This window comes from Nuphar pumila, chromosome 15 (genome assembly GCF_984573655.1).
Source record: "Nuphar pumila chromosome 15, dmNupPumi1.hap1.1, whole genome shotgun sequence".
NCBI classification, from domain to species: domain Eukaryota; kingdom Viridiplantae; phylum Streptophyta; class Magnoliopsida; order Nymphaeales; family Nymphaeaceae; genus Nuphar; species Nuphar pumila.
This window is the reverse complement of record NC_143263.1, coordinates 40,825,915-40,850,600: the sequence shown is the minus strand read 5'-3', so window position 1 is coordinate 40,850,600 and position 24,686 is coordinate 40,825,915. Positions and strand designations below refer to the sequence as shown.

The window sequence follows — 24,686 nt, the reverse complement described above, 5'->3', positions numbered from 1 at the left end:
TCCGGGTCTGGTTAATGTAGTTCTTATCGGGTACGGGTATGGTTTCCCTTATAATGGACTCGATTAGACCGGATCTGGACCCCATACCATACCCGAAATTTGGGTCCAAGTCTGATTCCACCTGGGTCTGAACCAAACCCGACCCGTTGACACCCCTTGACATTTGTTATATGGGTCAAAAGACATAAAACTGACTAGATGGTTTCGGGTTGGTCTGAAATTCGATCCAGAACCATACTGTTCACAACGGGGCACTCTGGTAATTTCCTATTGCAACGATAACGTTAGCCTTTCATTCGGAAGAGATTGAGGCGGTGATTTTCTTTATCTTCTATTTTTGCTGCTCCCGCGCCTCTCTCTCTCTCTCTGGTGGGGAAGATGGAAATCCAAATTCTGAGAGGAAATCCCAACACCCTCTTCACCATCACTCCTAAAAACAAAGGTGGTCTCTCTCTCTCTCTCTCTCTCTTACTATGGTTTTCTGTGAGTTCTGATGATTTCTTGGTTATACAGCAATTGCCCACAAGAAATCATGCTCTGTTATGGTGAGAAATCGATTCTCAGAGTATCCAATACGTTGGAGATCCTTGAGCGGATCGAATAGGCTTGCAGTTTTACTGAAAGCCGCTTCTGTTGAAGGTACTTTTCTTTAGAACCCAATTGTTTTTATGCTTTGTTTGTGTGGAATTTAATTCTTTGTAGAGGTTGGGAAGAACGACTGGATTGGATGATTCATGTTTTTAAAATCCCTTCCAGTTTGGAGGTTGGTATCCGTGTGTATGTGTGTGTTCTTTATTAGAAACATTAATGAAATCATTTTGGTGATATAAGTGTGCGTCCCTTATTAAAAAGCATCAATGTAATTGATTTTTGTGATGATTAGCTTTTCATTTTTTTAGCGCTTTTATGGATTCTTTCTATTACGTTTGAAATATATGAGTATTTGCTTGACCTTTCCACTTTGCGGTGCTTGGTTTTTGCTTGCATATCATAACAGAATGACAATTCTTTTTTTATTCCCTGAGTTGCAACTGGACGTACTGAATTACTTTGATAGAGATTACGAAGAAAGCATGTTCCTCTCGAATATCTATATTTCAGTCTGATAGTTAGGATGTGTATGTAGTGTTTTTCCATTAATTATTGTTTCTGAGACTGATAGCGGTCGTTATCTAAAGTGAAAGGATATCAAAGACATACCGTCGGTGACCGTCTAGGCATGATTGCATTTTCCTTAAAGATATGAAAAAAAGGTCTTAATTATCATTTGGCTAGTCTTTGATTTATTGGTGTAGTTTCTTATGCCTCCTAATCATCACAATTTCTTCGTGGTGCAGTTGGTTCTGCAAATTTGTCAACAGATATTGCTGAAAAAGACGTACTCACTGCCCTCTCACAAATTATTGATCCAGACTTTGGTACAGACATTGTTTCATGTGGATTCGTGAAGGACTTAATCATTGACGAGAGCCTTGGAGAGGTACTTATTGCTGCTCGATGAAGGTTCTTTTCTATGCATGTGCCTTCTTATCTCAGGTAGCACAATTACGTTGATTTATTTCAGGTTTCATTTCGTTTGGAGCTTACAACACCTGCATGTCCGATCAAAGATATGGTAATCCAATGCTTGCCAATAAGTTCTCTATTTTTGAAACAGTTCTTTTATTTCTTTTGCTTGCAAAGGCTTCCTGTTGATTTATTTCCTCCTTGATGGGGAAACTTGATATGACTCTTCAGAAGCATACCTCGACTCTCTTGTATGTGGCCAAACTTGGTTTTAACTTCATAAAACCAGTTGCACCTTTACATGATGTAGATCTTTTGGATGATAACAAAATTGATCCATGTGACAAATAATATTGCATCAATTGTTTGTTGAAGATTTTGCTGTTTCTTTGATAAATTATTGGTCAGGTTCTAAAGTAACTTGCGGCTGAATGGCTGATCAAGTTGGCTGGTTACCAGATTTCTTCTTACTTTAATACTTTTATCAAAGTCAAAGCAAGAAGACTTGTAAAAGATCACGTGGGGAAAGCAACCATGCCACCCAAAGTAAAGAGTAGTAAAGAAACATTTCTGCTTTTGCTGTTTGTTATTGTTAGATCTTGGATGCATTCCCCCCCCCCCCCCCCCCACAAAAAAAAAATTAAAAAATAAAAAGAGAATAAAAAGGTTAGATCTGGGATGTAGTAATTGAAATTGTTATTCGTAAGGGTGTGCTATCATGTTAACTTCTCTCTACATGCTTGATATCTGTTTATTTGCTTAGGAGCATGTTAGTCATTCATTGCATTTCTTTAGGAACAATAAAAAGGGAATTGATATGGCAGACATCTGAGAACATACAACAAAAGGAGTCTGTAGTATTTCCGTTTTCTGTAGACTGCATGAATATGTCCTGAAAGTGTTGCTCCATTATGAAACTATTAGGATGGGCTGTGTTGAAAACCATTACCACTCAAAACTCTGTAGAGGGTGTAGTATAACTCCAGTCCAGTAAATTACTATGACAAGGTTTGCAAAATTGAAGCATGTTAACAATTATGTGTGTGTGTGTGTGGGGGGGGGGTGGGGGGGTGAGGGGGGATTGTGTACATGCATGGGTTTTTAGGTGCGTGTGTGCCTAAGTTTGAACATTTGGTTCCACTGTTTGAAAATGTATTCTTCATCCTGTTCTAAGTTTTCACACTATTTTTCTTATGTCCTATGTTTGGAGATTCTTCAAATGCCATTGTTCTTAACAGAGTTAATTAAAACTTCTTAGATAGGTGGTAAGCACACTTCCCAAGAAACTTGCTTCAGAAGCGCAAAACTCCTTGCTTCCGAAACTTAATGGGAATCTTGATTCTCCAATGCTTCTCCTATACTTCCCTGACACTTTGTCCATGTTTACTATATGCTATCTCACAATTCTTCTTATGTTTTCTGTGTGTTTCCTCTCACACTTCCCACTCACTTCTCATATGCTTTCTCTAAATTGGTAACCATCATTTATAGATTTTGACAAAAAATTATTTCTTGCACTAAAAAATCATGAAATTCAAGAGTAGATATTTTTATTTTAGTTTTTATTCGCTTCCCACGTGTTTCCCATTTTGTATCTCATATCGCTTCCTTTTTTATTTTCATTTCGCTTTCTAATCGATTCCTCTTTTCTTGCGTCCTATCAATTTTAGAATGCCTCACTTCAGCTTCCTGCTTCCACTTCGCAGTTTGACAACCTTGGTACCCAACAATTTTTTTCATGAGTTCTATATCATTCACATCACATTTATTCTGTATCTTCTGGTCCTTTTGTTGTGTCCTATAGGTGTATTCCCATTGTCCAAATATTTCTTCATTATGTCATTTTCTTTTGCATCACTACTAATTGAAGAAATGCCACTGCTTTTTGTTGTGATTTATCTCAATATACATTCTGTCAGAGTTTTAAGAGCCATCCATAGATTTTATAACTACTTGTTGGTTTCTAGAGTGTAACTTGCCTAGGAAAATTTGATTTGACCAGATTCTGTTTATTTCAATACAGTTGTTTTCATTAACCAGAAAATTTCCTTTGTTGACAGTTTGAGCATAGAGCAAATGAGGTGGTGGCAGCACTTCCTTGGGTTAGAAAAGTGAATGTGCAGATGTCTGCCCAACCTGCAAAGCATATGTTTGCTGCGGAACTCCCTAAGGGATTGCAGAAAATTTCAAACATAATAGCTGTCTCCAGTTGCAAGGTATATCTTTTGTTTTTGCAACTATTTCTTCTCTGCTTTCGTAATTATTATATTCAAACTGAGGATTGAAATTTATGATCTTTGTGGAAATAGGTTTATAAATGTGGGGTGTTAAGTTTTAGGCTTCATTAGCCAACTTTCGTCTTCACCATTATTTGTTCTTTGTCCACTTATGTCTCTAAGTTGGAGGAAAAGTCTCCTCTTCTGTTCTGGGTACTCTATATTATGGATGTAAACGGTATGGATTCAGGACAGATTTGAGTACCGTAATTGTGTTTATATTATTCAGAACTGGAGCCAGATCTCAATATGGATGGAATAGACCTTTATAAAACTGTTTCCAGTTATCTCTTGTAGATGCAGTTTTACTGGCAATTGGATTTTCGATAATAATCATAATTTTTCCTTTATAATATTTATTTGCATAAAACTAAATCTAAAATTTGTTCCATTCTGTTTAGCAAATTGGATCTGGAAAGCTTACTTAATATAGGTAAATGGTAATCGGTTGATAGGAAGCTGATCCATTTACACCTCTACTATATTTGTGCATGTCAAGAATTTGTAATTGTTAGAATAGGGAAAAGAGAACCAAATAAGATATTGACCTTTTGAGAATGAATGGTTCCTGTTGAAGGCCCTTATTGAGTTGTCTATGTTAGAGATAGGTTATGTAATGGCCATTTTCCTAAGATGGTAGGACTGTTAAAATAGTGTGTATATATTTATACCTAACTGTATAAATATATCAGGGGTATTTTGGTCATTTAATAATATGTAATTTAGTACAGTCCAATAGGGACTGTAGAGTCTTTTTGGTTTTCTTTATTTTTGTTTTTTATAATTATGTAAATTCAATGGACTGTTAGGGAGACAGTCCAACTAGTCGTTGGACTGCCTCACTTCAATGCATGTGAGGCTCTATAAATAGAGCCTCACCCCTCTATGTAATATATGCTTTTTCTAAAGCATTTTGTGTGTCAATACAAAACCTATTTCTATATTGTGCTCTTGTGAAATTTGTGCCTTTGCGCTCTTGTGGAATTCATGCTTTTGTATATCTCTTTTATGAGATTGTCATCGGTTCATTAGAGACCATAGTATATTTGTGCACTTGTGTAGCCTTTCGTTGGCATTTTGATTGTGCACTCTTGTTTTATTACATTGTATCAAAGCTAGGCTCTTAAATTGGTGAAAGCTATCTTGGAATTGCTCTCTTTGTGAGGGTGCCCTTCAACCTTTAGTCTTCAATCACAAGTCTTCTTCATTATGGGAGAAAGAGATTCTGCCTCCGTCATCTCCTACAAGCTCAATGAAAACGACTATTTGATGTGGGCGACCGCTATAGAAAATCACATCAAAGGTAAAAAGCTCTGGGGTTTTGTTAGTGGAACCACTAATAAACCTCAACTTAAATTAAAAAGAAGAGGAGATTAAGTCAAAGCCCTATTCGAAGAAGAAGAAAAGAAAGCTTTGCAAGAATACCAAAACAAGTTGAAGGATTGGGAAGCTAGCAATGCTCAAATTCTCTCATGGTTCATGAATACCATGGAGTTCAAGATCGCCACCAACATCATCAAATTTAAAGGGGCATGCGATGCATGAATCTTCCAAAAGAGCACCTTCATTCAAAAAGATATGGCTAGGCTATATTATTTTCAAGACATGGTACGTAATGCCAAACAAGGAGATAAAAGTGTAAGAGACTTTTATGGTATTTTATCTCCTATTTGGGATGAACTAGCGATGTTAGAACCAAAATGCGAAGGTTCGGCTATTGAAATGAGGAAATTACAAGTTGAAAGAGAAAACCTTTTCTCTTTTCTTTATGGTCTCCGATCAAAATTTGAGCAAGTTAGGTCTTCCATGCTTTATAAGATTTTGACTCCTTTTATAAGTAAGGCTCTTGCTCAAATTTGTCAAGAAGAAACAAGACTTGAAATTCACAAGTCTAATAATGAGGTTTTTGCCGTATCAAGACCCAAATTTTTTGTAAAAACTTATAAACCACCTCACTTTGAAAGAAAATTCAATGGAAAAGGACATAATGGGAGAGGATACAAAGGAAGATATAAGGGTAAAATTACTTGTCATTATTGTAAAGAATTGGGGCATATAAGACCGGATTGTCCCAAGCTCAAGAAAGTGGCCGATGTAAGTGAACAACCTCAAGAATTAAAGAAAGGGGGCAACTTTAATGATTTAACAATTTCCCAAATAGCGGAGGCCGTCTCACAAATTCTTAAAGCCACTCTTTCTACATCCGGCGCCGCCATCTTCTCTTCTTCTCTTCCGGGTAAGTCTTCTTGGATTTTGGATTCAGATGCCTCTTTTCACATGACTCATAATGAGTTTCTATTATCTGATTGCACTAATTCCTATTTTTCATGTGTATTAACCGCCGATGGTACTTCTTTGAAAGTTAAAAGTATAGGAAACCTCAACAATATTTCAAATTTTTTTTGTTCCAAATGTGTGGGTTATTCCAAAATTATATTTAAATCTTTTTTCTGTATCTCAAACTTTTGATTATGGGTGTAAAGTATTCTTCTCATCTAAGGTTTGTTGGGTGCAGGATCTTTAGTGAAGCTGATTGGGCAAGGCCATAGAAGAAGAGATCTTTACTATATGAATTTCTTATGTTTACCCAAAAACTCTTTGTAATCATATCAAAGACATTAATTTAGATTTTTGGCATAAAAGATTAGGACACCCAAGTATATCCAAATTATCTCATTTTTTATTTTTGAAAATTTTTTGTAAGGATAAAAAATTTGTATGTGAAAATTGTATACTTGGAAAAATGCAAATGATGCCTTTTGGATCTAGAATTTCCTTGACTAATGAAATCTTTGAATTAGTGCATTCGGATATATGGGGGTAAGGTGGTTATTCATATTATGTTGCATTCATGGATGATTTTAGTAGACATACTTGGATCTACTTCCTTAAACTCAAATCTAAAGTTTTTTCGTGTTTTAAAATTTTCATAATCTAGTTAAAAATTAATTTAATAAATATTAAAATCTTCTGCTTCGACTCAGGAGAGTTTTTTTTTCAAATGAATTTCAATTCTATCTAAAAACTCATAGTATTTTACACCAAAGATCTTGTCCCACGACCCCCCAACAAAATGACATTTCTGAAAGAAAACACCGTCATATTATTGAAACTACTAGGACCCTACTTATTTCAAAAGAAATTCCAAATTTTTTTTGGGCCGAAGTCGCTCTCAGTACGGTATATCTAATAAATAGAATGCCTTCTCAAACTTTGAAAAGCAAATCCCTTATTGAAAAGCTTTTTAAGATCTCTCTTGATTTGAAAAGACTTGTGTCTTTGGATGTAAATGCTTTGTGCTTCTTAAAAAATATAACAAACTCTCTCTTAAAGCTATAAAATGTGTTTTTCTTGAATATGCCGAAAATAAAAAAGGCTATCGATTCTATGATTCAACAAATGATAAACTTTATGTCTCTAGAAATGTAACATTTCTTGAAAATGAAAATGAATTTGATCTTGAAAAACCGAAGGAAGAATCTGAGTATGCCTTCTTATTTGATTTGTTACCTAAATCAAATAATGAAATTATTGATAATTTTGAATCTATTAATGGACTGAGTGAAGAAAGAGAACCAACTCATAACCTCTTACAATATTCTAGACAAGATAATGGGGAGCATCCATGTGCTTTTGAAATGTATAATCAACCAACAAATGTTGAAGAATCTAGTGTTAGAAGATCTGAACGGATACATAGTCCTCCAAATAGGTTTGTCTCCTATGAATATTTTTTTTTTCAAATTATAGGGCTTGCCTTTTAGCAATTTATTCATATCATGAACTATCTAACTACAAAGAAGCTAAAAACATAAAAGAATGGGTATAAGCTATGAAAATAAAATTAGATGCATTATACAAGGCCCATACTTGGGCAGTCCAACCTCTTCCCAAAGGAAAGAAGACAATAGGTTGTAGATGAATAATTAAAGTCAAAACAAAGAGTGACGGGTCCCTAGAAAGATATGAAGCAAGATTAATTGCAAAAGGATATTCCTAGGAATATGAAATAGATTATGAGAAAACATTTGTTCTAGTAGCTCGCATGACCACAGTTGGGGCTCTAGTTGCATTAACATCCATTAGAAAATGTCCTACATATTAGTTAGTCATTAAGAATGCTTTCTTAAATGAAAATTTAAATGAAGAAGTGTATATGGATCCTCCCCCTGGCCTGATTATTGAAAATGAAATGGTTCTTCATCTTCAAAAAACTTTATATGGGCTTAAACAAACTCCTAAAGCGTGGTATGATTAGTTTAGTAAAGCTGTGTTGAATCTTTGGTTTAAATCCTTTTATACTGACATTGCTTTTTTTGTAAGATCCACAAGTGCCTCACTTATCATTATGCTTTTGTATGTTGATGATATGATCATCATTGGGAATGATCAGAAGGAAATTGAAGAAATTAAAACTATGCTTAAAAAATCTTTTGATATGTCTGACTTTGGTTTTTTGAGATACTTTTTAGGAATTGAAGTGACATACTCTTCAAGAGGGTATATTTTGTCTCAAAACAAGTTTGCAACTGATATTGTTGCGCGTTCGGGAATCACAGACATAAAATAAGCCGATACTTTTGAAGTGGAATCAAAGAGCAATGAGTCATTTGATGAAAAAATCTGCTAACTGGTACACTAATGTAACATAAGACAGATCAATGGTCCCATGTAGATACTCCTCTCGAAGATAGTGACAATCCATTTTAATATGTTTAGTATGTTCATGACAAGTACGATTATTGGTAATATAGATCACACTCTTGTTATCACAACACATGAGCGGCTCATGTCACTTGAACTCCCATATTATCCAACAACCATCTGAGCCCCACTACCTCCATCATTATGGTTGCCATGGCTTGATATTCAGTCTCCGTTGATGAAAGTGAAACTTTCTGCTGCTTCTTGCATCATTACGAAATCAGAGATTCACCTAAGAAAACAGTAAAACCCATAATTGAGTGCCTGTTATTGGGATCACCTTTCCAGTCAGCATCAGTATAAGCAATTAAATCTAAAGAAGATGAAGTAGACAAAAAGAGTATTTGAGAAAGAGAAGTCTTAATATATCTAATAATACGCAAAACTGCTTGCATGTAAACAAAAGTGGGAGCGTGCTGAAATTGATTAACTGTGTGTACAACGTGTGTTATGTCAGGTCTAGTAATTGAAAGATAAAAGGGTGATCCGATAAGCTGTCTATAAGGAGTAGGATCTTCAAGAAATTCTCCATCATCAATTCACAATCTCTGGGGTATCAACTCTCTTATCATCTATGATTCCAAACCTGGAGACAATGTCAAAAACAAATTTAGACTAAGATAATAAATATCTTCTAGGAGAGTACACAACTTCGATTCCTAAGAAGTATTTTAAAAACCCTAAGTCAGTCATTTCAAAATATGTTTTGAGAAGTTTTTTAATATTTTCAACTCCCTATTTGTCTTCTCTAGTGATGATCATGTCGTCCATATAGAGAAGAAGAAGAAGAAGAAGAATACCTGCATCAAAAATCTTAACAAACAATGCAGTATCAGTAAAACAAATTTTAAATCCAATATCAAGTATAACTCGACTAAACCGGTCATACCAAGCCTTTAGTGCTTGTTTAAAACCATAAAGAGCCTTTCTCAGACGAAAAGCTTTACCCTTAGGAATATTTATACGAGGTGGTGCCTCCATATAAACTTCTTCAACTAGATTTCTATTAAGAAAAATATTTTTGACATCCATTTAAAATATAGGTCATTTTCTAATAGATGCTAAGGCTACTAAAGTTCTAACAATGGTCATTCTGACGACTGGAAAAAAGGTTTTCTCGTAATCTATGCTATATTCTTCAGAATATCCCTTGACAACTAATCTAGCTTTATATCTTTCAAGAGTTCCATCACTCTTGTTTTTAATCTTGTATACCCACCTACCACCTATAGGTTTCTTTCCTTATGGAACATCTTTAATGGTCCAAGTATCAACCTTTTGTAAAGCTTCTAACTCTATTTTCATGATTTTCAAATTTAAAAAGTGTTGGATTTTGGATACATTATGATGGCCAAGTCGTTTGTGCCATAAATCTAACTCTAATTTCTTAACATTATAACAAAATGTATCCTTGGGTATTTCCAAAAAAATTATGTAATAGAGACCTCCATCTCTATGGTCTTCCCCAATTAGATTCTTTGACCTGCGATCCTGTACCCAACAACCATCAAAAGAGAAGGAGACATTATATCCATGGTTAGATATTTGTAAAACTGATAAGAGATTTAAATTTAACTTTAGAATATATCTAACTTTTGGAATGGTAAATTTTTTGAAGTTTTGTAAAAACTTTTTGAAATTCTCTATTCCTTTTATTTCAAGAGATCTACCATCGGTCATAAAAATATTTGACATGTTTGAGTTGGTATGACATTCGGATAAAGAACTACTTTTAGGGGTCATATAAAAGGAAGCACCAGAATCAAGAAGCCAACGAGTTTTATCGGGATCAGAGAAGGATGAAACTGTTGCTCCAGTTGTGGTTTCATTTGAAGAAGATACCCCTTTAAGAAGAGGTTGGAGAATTTTCATAAGTTATCATATTGATACGGATGCATCATGAGGTTTGTTTTCATTTGTCTCTTGTAAAGAACCAACTGAAGCTACCTTTTTTTCCTCTCTTTTTCTAAACTTTGGGCATTGAGGTTTAGTGTGCCCGGGTTCATGACAATTATAACCAGGGTTACCGGAAGCGCCTAGCTAAAAGGGGAAGCATGCTTCGGAAGCGTGAAACGTCGCGCTTCCGAAGCGTGGGGGGAAGCATCCCCCTTTTTTGGGAAGCGCGCTTCCCTTTAATGGGGGCGCGTTTCCCTTTAATGGGGGACACACTTCCCTTTAATGGGAAGCGCGCTTCCCATCACGCTTCCCCCTCGCTTCCCCCACGCTTCCCCTGTTTTTTTTTTTTCAATTTTTTTGTATTTTTATTTTTATTTTTATTTTTATTTTTTTCGCTTCCCCCTCGCTTCCGAGACGCTTCCTAGGTCGCTTCCGAGACACTTCCCGAATCGGTCCTAAGTGGTTCCACGCTTCCCCGCTTCCTAAATTTTTGAAAGTGCCTCGCTTTCCCGCTCCCACTTCTCGTATCGCTTCCCGCTTTCGCTTCCTCAACTGGCAACCATGGTTATAACAAATAAAAATTTTTCTGTCATAATCATTGCCTTGTTTCCAATAAGGCTTGTTATCATGCTCATTTTCTTCTTTCCAATGAGGTGGCTTGTAGGGGTGTATGTAGTTTCCTAGTCTAGAGACTGCTAAAACAGAGTCGTTTTTATTTTTCAAAGAGTGCCCTCTTAGGCTATTCTCTTACATACTTAATTCTTCAATAGTGTCAACAATAGAGAGTGCTTTTCATCTATGGAGAAGAACTGATTTAGTATTTTCAAACTCTGATCTCAAGCCATTTATAAATTGATAGAAATGTTCCGCATCAAGTTGTTTTGGCCAGAGTTTTATATCTTCCAGGCAATGCCACTTAGGCTCAAGAATAGACAATTCTTCCCAAAGTTCAGATAATTTATTATAGTATTACCTAATACTTTTGTTCTTTTGAGTTATTGTCCGAACTTTATTTTGTAGACTACACACGTGTAATATCCTTAAGGGAATACATATTCTTAAGATATTCCCAAGTTTTGCTGACATACTCAAATTTTGCGAGACTAGAGCATTTTTTAATATCCACGCTATTGATTAACCAAGACATAATATTGGCATGCCTCATTCTCTACTCTTTCCATTTTTTTCCATAAGTAGCTAGTGACTTAGTCTTCTCACCGACCGTAAGAGGCACTTTTTTTTTTGTTCTCTACCTTTGTGAGGACTAGTTTAGGCTCCGGATCGGAACCATCAATTAATCCCCACAATCCTTTCCCCCGTATGTGGTGCTTCATTATTAAAGATTACATTACAAAATTAGTTTCATTGAGTTTCATGTGTATGATGGTGACTTTCTCATTGTCATTCATTCTTACAAAGTAGAGACAAAGAGATGAGAAGAAAATAATAGATGAGAAAGGAGAGAGTAATAGCACGAGCATACCACCACGAATACACGAGCCAATGAACCACACTTGCACAATCACACGAGCACTTGAATCACCAAGCAATTCGTTCTTTCTTTAACGAGCATGGAAAACGAGGCAATAAGCAATCCTCAAGAGTCGAGTGACCTCGCTCTGATACCATGTAAAAAAATGGGAGCCTCCAACAAGATCCACGATAATGCTGAAGTGGACACACCAAAAGCCACAAATGGGCTCACTCACAAAACCCACTAAAAGGGCAAACATAAGAGGCTTAAAATAAATAATGTTTTATTGATAAACATTCATGCAAGAAGCATAAATATTAAGGGGGGAATGACCCCTATTTATATACAATGGAGAGGGGAAAGAAGGGACTCTAAAAGGGTCGTTTGAGCTAGTCCAACGGCTACAAATAGAGCTGTTGGACTAGCTCCAACTACTCTTTTGACTAGTCAACATTTTGTTGACTAGTCAAGGTCTAGTTTAAAAAGAACTAAACCTAGTTCTAAATGAACTAGACAAAAAGAAAAAGAAAAAATAAAGAAAAGTGTATACATCAAAAAATATATATATTTAAATATATATATATATATATATATAAATATATATGTACAATTTTAACAGTAAGTACTCTCTTTTTAAGTTCCAGAATTTGGAGATGTTTCTTGCTCTGAAAGTTAGAAGCATCTGTTTTAACTTCATGGGCACCTCTTCAGCTTATTTATGATAGTGGCCATTTAAGTTGTGCAGGGTGGTGTTGGGAAGTCTACTGTAGCTGTAAACCTCGCCTACACACTAGCTGGAATGGGAGCAAAAGTAGGCATATTTGATGCTGATGTTTATGGTCCTAGTTTGCCAACAATGGTCTCTCCTGAAAATCGGTTGTTGGAAATGGTATTCTTTTCAGTCATATGCTCATTGACATGGGAGCCAATTTTATCTAGTTTTGTAATGGTACATTGGACATTTATTTTGATAGAATCCAGAGACAAGAACAATACTTCCCACTGAGTACATGGGCGTAAAGTTGGTATCTTTTGGATTTGCTGGAGAAGGGCGTGCTATTATGCGTGGCCCAATGGTTTCTGGGGTCATCAATCAACTACTTACTACTGCTGAATGGTATGACAATATGCTGTTACTGCTTCTTTCTGAAACTTGGAATTTCATACGTTTGAACCTTAAACCAATATGCGTTTAATGGATTGTTACAACTGAGCCTCCTCTTTCACTCTTAAACAGTTAAACTGCTTTTCAAGACCTTTTAATTTAAACTTTGTGTATTCAGTATTTGATTAAAACCAGTAAAGCTTAGATTTGAATGTTTCTCATTAAGGATTGACTAAAGGATACTTAGTGGACCACAATGTAATCCAGAGATAAATATTGTCCAATGAATGGTGTCAATATAAAAATCTGCTAATGAAAATGAATAAATAAATATGATAAAGTCATCTGCCACTCCCTTAGTTGTCATAGGCGCTAGGCGGTGAACCCCTAAAAAGGCCTAGGTGGGTCCTAGGCAGTACCCTAAATAAAAAAAACAAAAAAAAAACATAAAAAACATAGTAAGAAACATGTATACAATATAAAATCAATCAACAATAAGCAATAGACAAATAATATGCCGTTGAACACTATAAAACAATTATATTACATAACCTTAACCTGCTCAAACAAATTAAGAATAAATTAACAATTGGATAAACAAACCATACAAATAATGTGAATGAACAATACACAAAAAATAAAATCATGTATACAAAAAAATTAACAACAATAGACTAATAGAAGAAATAGACAAATAATGTCTTCTTCTTCTCAACAATAGACATAATACAAGCAATAGACAAATAGCATGCCTTCTCCTTCTTCTCCTTCTCTAAGAAGAAAACAAATGATATGTCTTCAAAACAAAAAAAAACTTAGGCTCTTAAAAAAAGCCTAGGTGGTAATATAGGGCCCCACCACCCAAATTTGGTCGCCCAGGCGGTGGGGCTGCCCCTAGGTGCCGCCTTTAAACAACTAAGGACATTCCCGGGGCTGCCCCGGGTTCGGTCTACACAAAGTGACCCAGGCGTGTCCAAGGATTTCGACACCAATGGGATGGAGGATCGGACCCACGTAGTGGATCCGACCCAGATCATGGGACCAAGACGTAGGGATGATGTACCCCTGCGTACTTATTCCAGACGAACACGGGTTCGAGCGTCCCAGGTCCAACAGCAACGAGAAGACATCTCGGGTCCAGGACCGGACCCGAGACCCGAATCCAGTTGACCCCTTTTAAAAAACCCTATTCTAGGGTTGCGTGGAGCAGAGAATTCTTTTGGATGACAACAACCTTTATTTTATGTTTTAGAATTGTCCCTTCAGTGTAGTTATACACTGCCGGTCTCAAGCCCGGATAAAGGAGGAGGGTTGCGGTAGGCCTGTGACAGCCAGCATAAAAACTTTGTCATATCCTATGAAAATGAACCAATATGAGAATTTCGTTGGGGCGTTCCCTACTGAGCGACGCGCTGTACTCTCTAGGCCCGGAGGCAGTGATAAATGTGTAAGGGTTGCTAGGTCGTCGCCCAGAAGCGACACGTCACACCGGCGCCTGGGTGTGGTGTCAAATAGGCAAGGGTTCTCTCACTTTGTTGGACGGGTGGGGGTAAAGAAGTTAGTCCAAGACCATAAAATTAGGTTAGCCACTTGGAACATAGGGTCTTTAACTGGTAAGTTGGTAGAGTTAGTAGATGTTATGTGTAGGAGAAAGATTGATATTTTATGTCTTCAAGAGACCAAATGGGTAGGTGAGAAAGCTAAAGTGATAGAACCTTGGGGATATAAGATTTGGTATACAGGAATAAATAGGAATAGGAATGGAGTAGGGATTGTTATGAGTCGTCAGTTTATAGATAATGTAGTTGAGGTCCGTAGGAAGGGTGATAGAATTTTACTTATTAAATTAGTATTAGGTACGGATATTATTAATATTATTAGTGTTTATGCACCTCAAGTAGGTTTAGATGATTCCATTAAGCATCAATTTTGGGAAGATTTAGATGGAGTAGTACAAGAGACATCTTATGGAGAAAAGCTTTTCATCGGCGGTGACCTTAATGGACATGTAGGCATTAGTAGGGATGTATTTGAGAATATCCATGGAGGCTATGGTATAGGAGAAAGAAATGAAAGTGGAGAAAGGATTTTAGATTTTTGTTTGTCCTATGATATGATCTTAGCAAACACTTGGTTTAGGAAGAGGGAGTCTCACCTAGTAACATTTAAAAGTGGGGTTAATACGAGTCAGATAGATTTTTTCCTACTTAGAAAGAGAGATAGAGGTTGTTGCATCGATTGTAAGGTTATACCAGGAGAAAGTGTAGCTACACAACATAGAGTCTTAATTTTAGATCTTAGAATTAGACAATGCCGCAAAAGGGGTAGACATAGGATAGATCCTAGAATTAAGTGGTGGGCACTGAAAGGAGCTAAACAATGAATGTTTGTAGAGCAGGTAGTTAAGGAAGTTGATTGGTGTCTCGAGGAGGATTCAGAATCAATGTGGAATAAGATAGCGGGTGGTATGAGAAAAGTAGCTAAGGAGGTATTGGGTGAGTCTGAAGGCGGTGCACCACTAGGTAAGGATACATCATGGTGGAACGAGGATGTCAAATTAGCTATTAAGGTTAAAAGAGAGTGTTATAGAAATCTAAGAGTCGTGATAATGAGAATCTGGAGAAGTATATGATAGCAAAGAAGGAAGCTAAAAAAGTTGTTCGAAACGCGAGGGCTAAGGTATATAAGGAGGTTTATGACAAGTTGGATACCAAAGAAGGCGAGAAGGATATTTATAGGCTTGCAAAGATGAGAGATAGGAAATCGAAGGATTTGGGTATGGTTAGATGTATCAAAGATGAAACGCAAAGGGTTTTAGTCAAAGATGAGGAGATTAAGGAGAGATGGAAAGATTATTTTGATAAGCTATTTAATGATAGTCATGCTCAAGATCTTGGAGACTTCTCCATTCCTTTTCATGAGATAAATCGTGACTTCATGCGCAAGATTCAAAAGAAAGAAATTGCAGAGGCTTTGAAGAAAATGAAATCAAGAAGGGCAGTTGGCCCAGATGGTATACCTATCGAGGCTTGGAAATGCTTGGGAGAGAAAGGTTTAGAATGGTTGACAAATCTTTTTAACTTGATTTGGCGAACAAATAAGATGCCTAATGAGTGGAGGAAGAGTACTTTGGTGCCTTTATATAAGAATAAGGGTGATATACAAGATTGCACAAACTATCGTGGTATAAAACTCATGAGTCATACTATGAAACTTTGGGAGAGGGTGATTGAGTCTAGGTTGAGGAAGGTTGTCATGATATCGGAGAATCAATTTGGTTTTATGCCTGGAAGATCAACTATGGAAGCTATACATCTTCTTAGACAACTTATTGAAAGATATAGAGAGAGGAACAAAGATTTGCATATGGTTTTTATTGATTTAGAGAAGGCATACGATAGAGTACCTAGGGACGTTCTCTGGTGGACAATGATGAAGAAAGGTGTTTCTCTCAAGTACATTAGTATAATTAAAGATATGTATGAAGGAGTAGTAACCAATGTCCGCACTTGTGGAGGGGTGACAACCAATTTTCCGATAACGGTTGGGTTACATCAAGGATCTGCTTTAAGCCCTTTCCTATTTGCGATAGTGATGGATGAGCTTACGAGATCAATTCAAGAAAATGTACCGTGGTGTATGTTGTTTGCTGATGATATTGTTTTGATTGATGAGTCTAGAGCTGGGGTTAATGCTAAGTTAGAATTATGGAGACAGACATTGGAAGCTAGAGGTTTTAAGTTGAGTAAGAGTAAGACTGAATATATGGAATGTCGGTTTAGTAAGCAACGAAGTAGTGATGGGAGTGTAGTGAAGCTTGGTGAGCAAGATATACCGGTGAATGATTATTTCAAATATTTGGGATCCATCATTCAAAAGTATGGAGAAATTGATGGAGATGTAAATCATAGGATAAAGGTTGGGTGGATGAAATGGAAAAGTGCTACTGGAGTGTTATGCGATCGTAGAATGCCATTGCGGTTGAAGGGAAAGTTTTATAGGACGACTATTAGACCCGCTTTACTATATGGTACGGAATGTTGGGCTGCCAAGAGACATCATATTCAAAAAATGAGTGTAGCTGAGATGCGGATGCTTAGATGGATGTGTGGAAATACAATAAAAGATAAGATTCGGAACGAAGAGATACGTAAGAAGGTAGGTGTTGCACCCATTGAAAATAAGATGCGAGATAATCGTTTACGGTGGTTTGGACATATTCGGCGAAGGCCTAATGATGCTCCAGTTAGAAGGTTGGAGAAATGGGAAAATATATTAGTTAAAAGAGGTCGGGGTAGGCCTAGGAAGACTTGGATGGAGATGATAGGAAAGGATATGAATGCTTTGAACCTCACCGAGGACATGGCGTTGGATAGAAATGATTGGAGGAAAAGGATTCATGTGGAAGACCCAAAATGAATTTCTTTTTTGGTTCATATCGCTGACCCCAATTGTTTTGGGATGAAGGCGTAGTTGTTGTTGTTTGTTGTTGTAGAATTGTCCCTTCAGTAGTTTTCCCTTGAATTATTGTTTTCCTTTTCAATGCCATTACTTATTCCCATTCGTTAAGATTCATTCCATTGTTCACTTGAAGTTTTCACTGAAATAAAAAGCGATACCATCGTTTTCGGTGGTCATTCAATTTATTTTTTGCACATCGCACGACGTGGGAGTCGTGCTCTTTTTTTTTTAGCATTCAAGTGCCCGTGAAAGCCAATACTTCGCTGCATCAAAGTAGTATCAGAGCACCAGCCTTCCTCCGTCGTTAGCGGCATGGCGCAAGAGGCGAGGAACGATCCTACAAGCGGAAAAGAGCGGGAGGAAACTGGCAACGAAGATTCGATGATACAGATGATAGATATGATGACCAAGATCCAAGAAAATCTACTACGCGTAAGCAAAGACATAGTCGGCATGTCGAAACGCATGGATGGGATCAAGGAGCGGATTGACGTTCTTGAATCGTCGGTAGAAGCACACACGATGCAAGTGAACAAGTTAAGCGAGGGTGTAGTCAATCATGCAGATGCCGCAACCATCGATCCAGCCCAATTAAACCTTCAACGTGCTGCGCGACGTGAGGGCGTTGAGGTGACCTTGCACAGGGACGTGGGTCACATCCATTCTTTGCAACTAGTACCTTTTTCGAACACCGTCATGGGTGTCGCTGCAAATCCAGCTAGTGGCATCATTCAGTCGACCCAAATGGTTGCTGACGGCCCCTCCAACGCTGGCTCGACCGCCAGCCGCGATCACGGGCCCGCAGGCCAGGCAAGGTCTGCCGGGCCTGAACGTGGCCCTTGGCTAGGCTGCTGGCATAGCAGCGTCAGCCCCAACAGGGGCTGATCAAACCCACTTTCCCAAGCCTGCGCGTGGGGGTGCTGCAGTAGCCCACCAGCGTGCAGGGGGTAATGGGTCTGTGTTGATGGGTCCGAACCCGAGAGGGTCCGGACCGGACTTTGTGACAACGGGACCCAGACCCAGGTCTCGGGGACCATCTTTTGGGTCCCAGGGAGCGGGGTTCGAGTCTTGAAGCCCCCTACCCGACCTACTTAGTTGGGTTTGGTTTGCGGTTCTCCTCGAATCAGGCCCAACCCACTACTTTTGAGCCCCAAAATAGATCCAATACCGACCCAAACCCATATTGGACCCGGACAGAGCTCCAGTTTGAATTTGAACCGGGTCAAAACCAGACCCATCTTGTTCCGGATCAAGGGTCGAGTTCAAACCAGGCCTTCTCACACCACAACTTGATCCATGATCCTACCTACCCCATTCTAGGTCCGACAAACAATTTAGGACTTGACCCGATCTAGATCCAATTAGGTGAATCATCCCAATACTACACCAACCAAACCCAATACCCGTACCAGACCCAATCTGTTAACCCGTCCCCGATCCAGAACCCGGTACCATACCCAGCACATTACCCCTATCCTAACCCGACCCATAACCCGAACCCACATTATCCACTTCCCACCAACCCATAACCCATAACCCGAGTGACCCTTCCACCTTTAGTAGGACATCCAGTCATACCGGTGCCACAACGCCGACCACAGATGGTTCCCACCCACGGGCGAGCCAGACCGAGGCAGTTTCCAGCAGCCGCCATGCAGATTCAGCGTGGACCGGCACAACCTGAGCGTTGACCACACGCCGTTGGAGTTCGTCAGCAACAACATCCAGGCGAGCAGTATCGCGAAGAGGGTGATGAAGCAGTGTTGGATGACGACGCTTTCTGGAACGAGTATCATTTAGGAATGGTGGAAACTCGTCAACAGAGAGCACCAGAACACCCCTCCACCTACGGGGTGAAGCTAGATCTTCCAAAGTTCGCAGGATGATTTAATGCGGAGCAGTTCTTCGATTGGGCCTATGCTGTGCAGTTTTTCTTCGACTACCACACTGCAGCTGAGCACCGTCGTGTCTCTCTAGCGTCTACTTGGTTGAGAGGCCTAGCGCAGACATGGTGGATTGAACTGCAGAGGTCGAAGGGACAGCAAGGACTAGAGCGCATACAGACATGGGAGGAGATGTAGAGATTAATATAGTCAAAGTTCGTGCCTTCAGACCACGCTGACAGAGCCTACAAGGAGTACCTGACCCTGTGTCAAGACACCCGTATTGTGGCGGAGTACACTGCTGAGTTCCATTGTCTATCCCTGCGAGTGCAGATCGAGGAGACCGCCCGCCAGCAGGTCACGAGGTATATTTCTGGTCTCCGTCCTGCTATTTCTGATGATTTCAGTTGTCACAGTCGAGTCATTGGATCAGGCAAGCAGTTATGCCATGAATGTGGAGAAAAAATTGAAAAGGAGGCAGGAATACAGGACCTCCCGTAGTGACCAGTCCAGCCGACCCAAGTCGAGTTTCCCAACCAGGGGAGCGAGCTCCCTTAGGAAGGAAGACTCAAAGTCCACCCCTAGAGTAGATCCTAGCAAACCCGATCAGTCCGGACCTGCGTACCATACCAGATCCAAGGCCAAGCCTAGTGAGTCTACCATTCATTGTTTTAGGTGTCAGGAGTTAGGTCATGTCGCATCCAAGTGCCCCACAGTGAGCAAGAACACCCATTTTGTTGAGGGTATTGTTGAGTCAGCGTCTGATAGTGAGAGTGAGGGTGAGTCGTTGGTTGAAGGAGAGGATGAGAGGGAAGTCGTAGAGTTCGACAGCAACGTCAAAAATTTATTGTCTATCCGTCATGTTTTGACTGCACCCCAAGAGTCGACCACTGCAAAATGGTTGCAGAATAACATTTTTAGAACCCGGTGCAACTGTGAGGGGCATGCATGTGATGTTATAATTGATACTGGGGCGTGTGAGAATATGGTGTCTGAGAGTATCGTGTCCACTTTGAACCTGAAAACGAAGAAATTATCTCAACCATACAAGATGACATGGTTCAAAAGAGAAAACGAGGTTCCTATCACCCAACGTTGTTTAGTTCGGTTCTCCATGGGAGAGCATTACCACGATAAGGTGTGGTGTGATGTAGCCCCTATGAGTGCGTGTCACATTCTTTTGGGACGTCCTTGACAGTTTGATCGCAAGACCATTCACGATGGCCGTAGGAACACGTACTCATTTATTTTTAATGGTCATAAAATAGTCCTCTCTATCAAGGAGACCAGTTTTCCCACTGTGGATAAGCCTGAGCGAGTTCCCCGGCTCGCTGGCCTATCTTACCAGACTTTCTTGAGCCGTTGTCGGGAGGATGACTATTGTTTTGCCTTGGTGGCTAAATCGTCGATGAGTACGTCGTTGCCAGTTCCCGCGGACATCGTGCCCTTAGTTGAGGAGTTTCATGACATTATGCCAGACGACCTTCCTGATGGTCTACCTTCGATGAGGGTGGTGCAACATGCTATTGATTTTGTCTCGAGGTCGAGTCTCCCCAATCTCACAGCGTATCGCATGAACCCATCCGAGCATGCCGAGTTATTGAGGCAGGTTCAGGAGTTACTGCAAAAGGGTTTTATTCGTTAGAGTGTGAGCCCTTGCACAGTACCCGCACTGCTCACTCGTAAGAAAGATGGGTCCATGCGCATGTGTGTTGACAGTAGAGCGATAAATCACATCACTGTTAAATATTGTTTTTTCATTCCTCGTTTGGATGATATGTTTGATATGTTGGCCGGAGCCTCTATTTTCTCCAAAATTGATTTAAAAAGTGGGTACCACCCAAGGTTGCCAAACTAGGAAGCGAAAGCAGGAAACGATACGGGAAGTGGAAGCGAGAAGCGAGGTATTTTAAAATTTATAGGAAGCGGGAAGCGAAGTATTAATTTAAAAGCAAAATATTAAAAAAATGAAGCAATATGGTAATTGAATAGGAATTGAACAAGAAACAAATAAAAACTAAAATAAAATTGATCATTCTTATATTTTATGAATTTTCAATAAAAGAGTTAATTTTTTGTTAAAATCTAACAATGATGGTTACTAATTTAAAGAAAGTACATGGAAAGTGAGTGAAAGCGTAAGAAAAAATACATGAAAAACATGAAAAGAAACGTGAGAAAAGCATATAGGAAGCATAGACCATGTGTGTAGGAAGCATAGAAGAAGCGTGGGGGAATCTAGATTCCCATGAAGTTTCTGAAGCGAAGAGTATCGCGCTTCCGAAGCGAGTTTCCAGGAAGCGAGCTTCCCACCTTCCTAAGAAGCTTCCGGTAACTCTGGTACCACCAAATCCGTATTCGAGAGGGGGATGAGTGAAAAACGGCATTCAAGACACGTGATGGATTGTATGAGTGGTTAGTCATGCCATTTGGGTTATCAAATGCCCCGAGTACTTTCATGAATATGATGACCCAAGTGTTGCGTCCTTGTATAGGAAAGTTTGTCATTGTATATTTTGATGACATTTTGATTTATAGTTTTTCTTTGTCTGATCATTTGAGTCAGGTCTTAGAGATTTTAAGGAGGGAAAAGTTGTATGTCAATGCCAAAAAGTGTGAGTTTATGACGTCAAGTGTTGTGTTTTTGGGTTTCATTGTGTCGTTTGATGGAGTTAAGGCGGATCCTGCCAAAGTTCGTGCGATTGTAGAATGTCCTACCCTAAAGACTATAGGAGAGATCCGTATTTTCCACGGGTTAGCCACTTTCTACCGTCGTTTCGTGAGAAACTTCAGCACCCTCATGGCCCCTATCACGGAGTGCCTAAAGGGTACTAGTTTCCATTGGACGTCTGCCGTGGGAAAGGCCTTCACGCTCATCAAAGTGAAAATGACTAGTGCCCCCATTTTAGCCCTTCCTGATTTTAGCGCAATCTTTGAGGTTGAGTGCGATGCCTCTAAAGTGAGAATTGGTGCAGTCTTGAGTCAGAATCGCAGGCTCATTGCTTTCTTTAGTGAAAAACTGACTCAAGCCAGGTGCCAGTACTCCACTTATGATTTCGAGTTCTATGCCGTTGTACAAACCCTTCGTTATTGGAGGCATTATCTCATTTATAAGGAGTTCGTCTTGTACACGGATCATGAGGCGTTGAAGTATTTGAATAGTCAAAAGGAGTCGAGTGCTAGACATGCCAAGTGGGTCAGCTTTTTGCAAGAGTACACCTTCACTATTCGCTATCAATCAGGTACTCTGAACAAGATAGCTGACACACTTAGCAGGAAGAATAGTCTTTTGATGACTATGTCAGTGCATGTCATTGAGTTTGAGCAGTGCAAGGAGTTGTACCCGACGGACCCTGATTTTCAGCAAGTCTCGGAAGGGTGCCTCTCCTCTGATAGCACAACCGACCCACGGTTTAGTATACACAACGGTTACCTCTTTCGAGGTAATAAGTTATGTGTGCCTGCATTCTCTCTTAGACTCCAATTGATTTTCGAGTTAAATGAAGGGGGACTAGCTGAGCATTTTGGGCATTATAAGACGTTCACACTATTAGACGAACGATACTTTTGGCCCAAAATGCGCAAAGATGTTGTCAAGTTTGTCTAAAGTTGTCGAGTGTGTCAAGTGTCCAAGGGTCAACGCCCGAATAGTGGTTTGTATACTCCATTGCCCATCCCTGAGCGGCCTTGGAAACATGTTTCCATGGATTTTATTGTGGGTCTTTCCAGAACTTCGCGTCGTTTTGATTTCATCCTATTGTGCTTGACTGATTTTCTAAGATGACTATCTTTGTCCCGTGTAAACGAACCATCGATGCCTCGTTAGTAGCCTCGTACTACTTCAAGGACGTGGTCTGCTTTCATGGGTTGCCCCACATGATCACCTCAGATCGTGACACGCGCTTTATGAGCCATTTTTGGAAATCGTTATGGGCCTTATTGAAAACTAAGCTACAGTTCAGTAGTGCTTACCACCCACAAACTGATGGCCAAACTGAAGTCGTGTATCGCACTCTAGGGAACTTGCTAAGGAGTCTAGTTGGGGAGAATGTCAAAACATGGGACCTAGTCTTGCCGCAAGCCGAGTTCGCATATAACAGTTCCATCAACTGGTCCACGGGCAAGTCTCATTTTTAAGTGGTTTATGGTCGGTCACCCACCCATGTAGTAGATCTAGCACCTGTGTCCAGTCTCCCAGACCCAGCCCCAGACACGTTTGATGTCGTTGAATACATGCGTGATATACATAGACAAGTCTGAGCCAAACTTGTTGAGAGTTACGAAGCTTACAAAGCTTTCGTAGACCAAGGTCGTCGAGATGTCCAGTTTCAAGTTGGTCGGTTAGTATGGGTTTACCTGCGTCTTGAGCGTTTTCCAGTGGGTACTTATGGTAAATTGAGTCCTAAGAAATATGGCCCATTCAAGATCCTCTGGCGATTGGGTCCGAATGCCTACCTCCTTGAACTGCCCGAAGATTGGAACATTTCGCCTATCTTCAATGTGTTTGATCTATATGCTTACTATGGTGACAACAAGTTGTCAGAGCCGACTTCTTCCCAACCAGGGGAGAATGATGCAGAGCAGGACCGGGTCCGGTCTACATAGAGTGACCTGGGCGTGTCCAAGGATCTCGACACCAATGGGATGGAGGATCGGACCCACATAGTGGATCCGACCCAGATCATGGGACCAAGACGTAAGGATGATATACCCCTGCGTACTTATTCCAGACGAACACGGGTCCGAGCGTCCCAGGTCCAGCAGCAACGGGAAGACGTCTCGGGTCCAGGATCGGACCCGGACCCAGTTGACCCCTTTTAAAAAACCTTATTATAGGGTTGCGTGGAGCAGAGAATTCTTTTGGATGACAACAACCTTTATTTTATGTTTTAGAATCGTCCCTTCAGCAGTTTTCCCTTGGATTATTGTTTTCCTTTTCAATGTCATTACTGTGAAATTGTCTATGAAGAGACAATACGCATACAAGCATAAATACTTTATAAAAGAAGTGTATGAAAACACTCTCACAACACTTGAACAAATACGCAAAAAGCGTAAAAGTAGCAAACATGCAATAATGCGTGTATTTGATAAAAAGAACAAATGCTTGAGACTCTCAAGCTTAAACATTATAAAGGGGGAACACCCCTATTTATACAAGTGCCAAAAGGTGCAAAGGGGGGGGGGGGCTCCCAAAGGAGTCGTTGGGGAGCTCCCAACGGTCACATTTGTGACCGTTGGGCCCCCCAAACGACTCTATTGGGGGACCCCCAATGCACTTTAAATAAAATAAAAAATAAAAAATAAAAAGAAAAAAGTAAAAAAGAATTACAAAAAGTAAATAAGAAAATTACAGCATATTCCAAATGGAATATGCGCAA

At 39.5% G+C, this 24,686-nt stretch overlaps 1 protein-coding gene across 1 annotated transcript in view; it reads left to right on the top strand.

Annotated features, from left to right (window-relative positions):
- The first annotated feature begins 304 nt into the window (after positions 1 to 304).
- HCF101 (ATP binding protein) overlaps positions 305 to 24,686 on the top strand; it is a 138,096-nt gene continuing 113,714 nt past the window's right edge. The window contains exons 1-7 of the mRNA XM_089990039.1: positions 305 to 442; positions 514 to 639; positions 1,338 to 1,480; positions 1,565 to 1,615; positions 3,567 to 3,722; positions 12,602 to 12,745; positions 12,831 to 12,973. Of these exons, the coding sequence (XP_089846165.1) occupies positions 379 to 442; positions 514 to 639; positions 1,338 to 1,480; positions 1,565 to 1,615; positions 3,567 to 3,722; positions 12,602 to 12,745; positions 12,831 to 12,973 (827 nt within the window). The 5' untranslated portion in view covers positions 305 to 378. The remainder of the gene's footprint in view (positions 443 to 513; positions 640 to 1,337; positions 1,481 to 1,564; positions 1,616 to 3,566; positions 3,723 to 12,601; positions 12,746 to 12,830; positions 12,974 to 24,686) is intronic.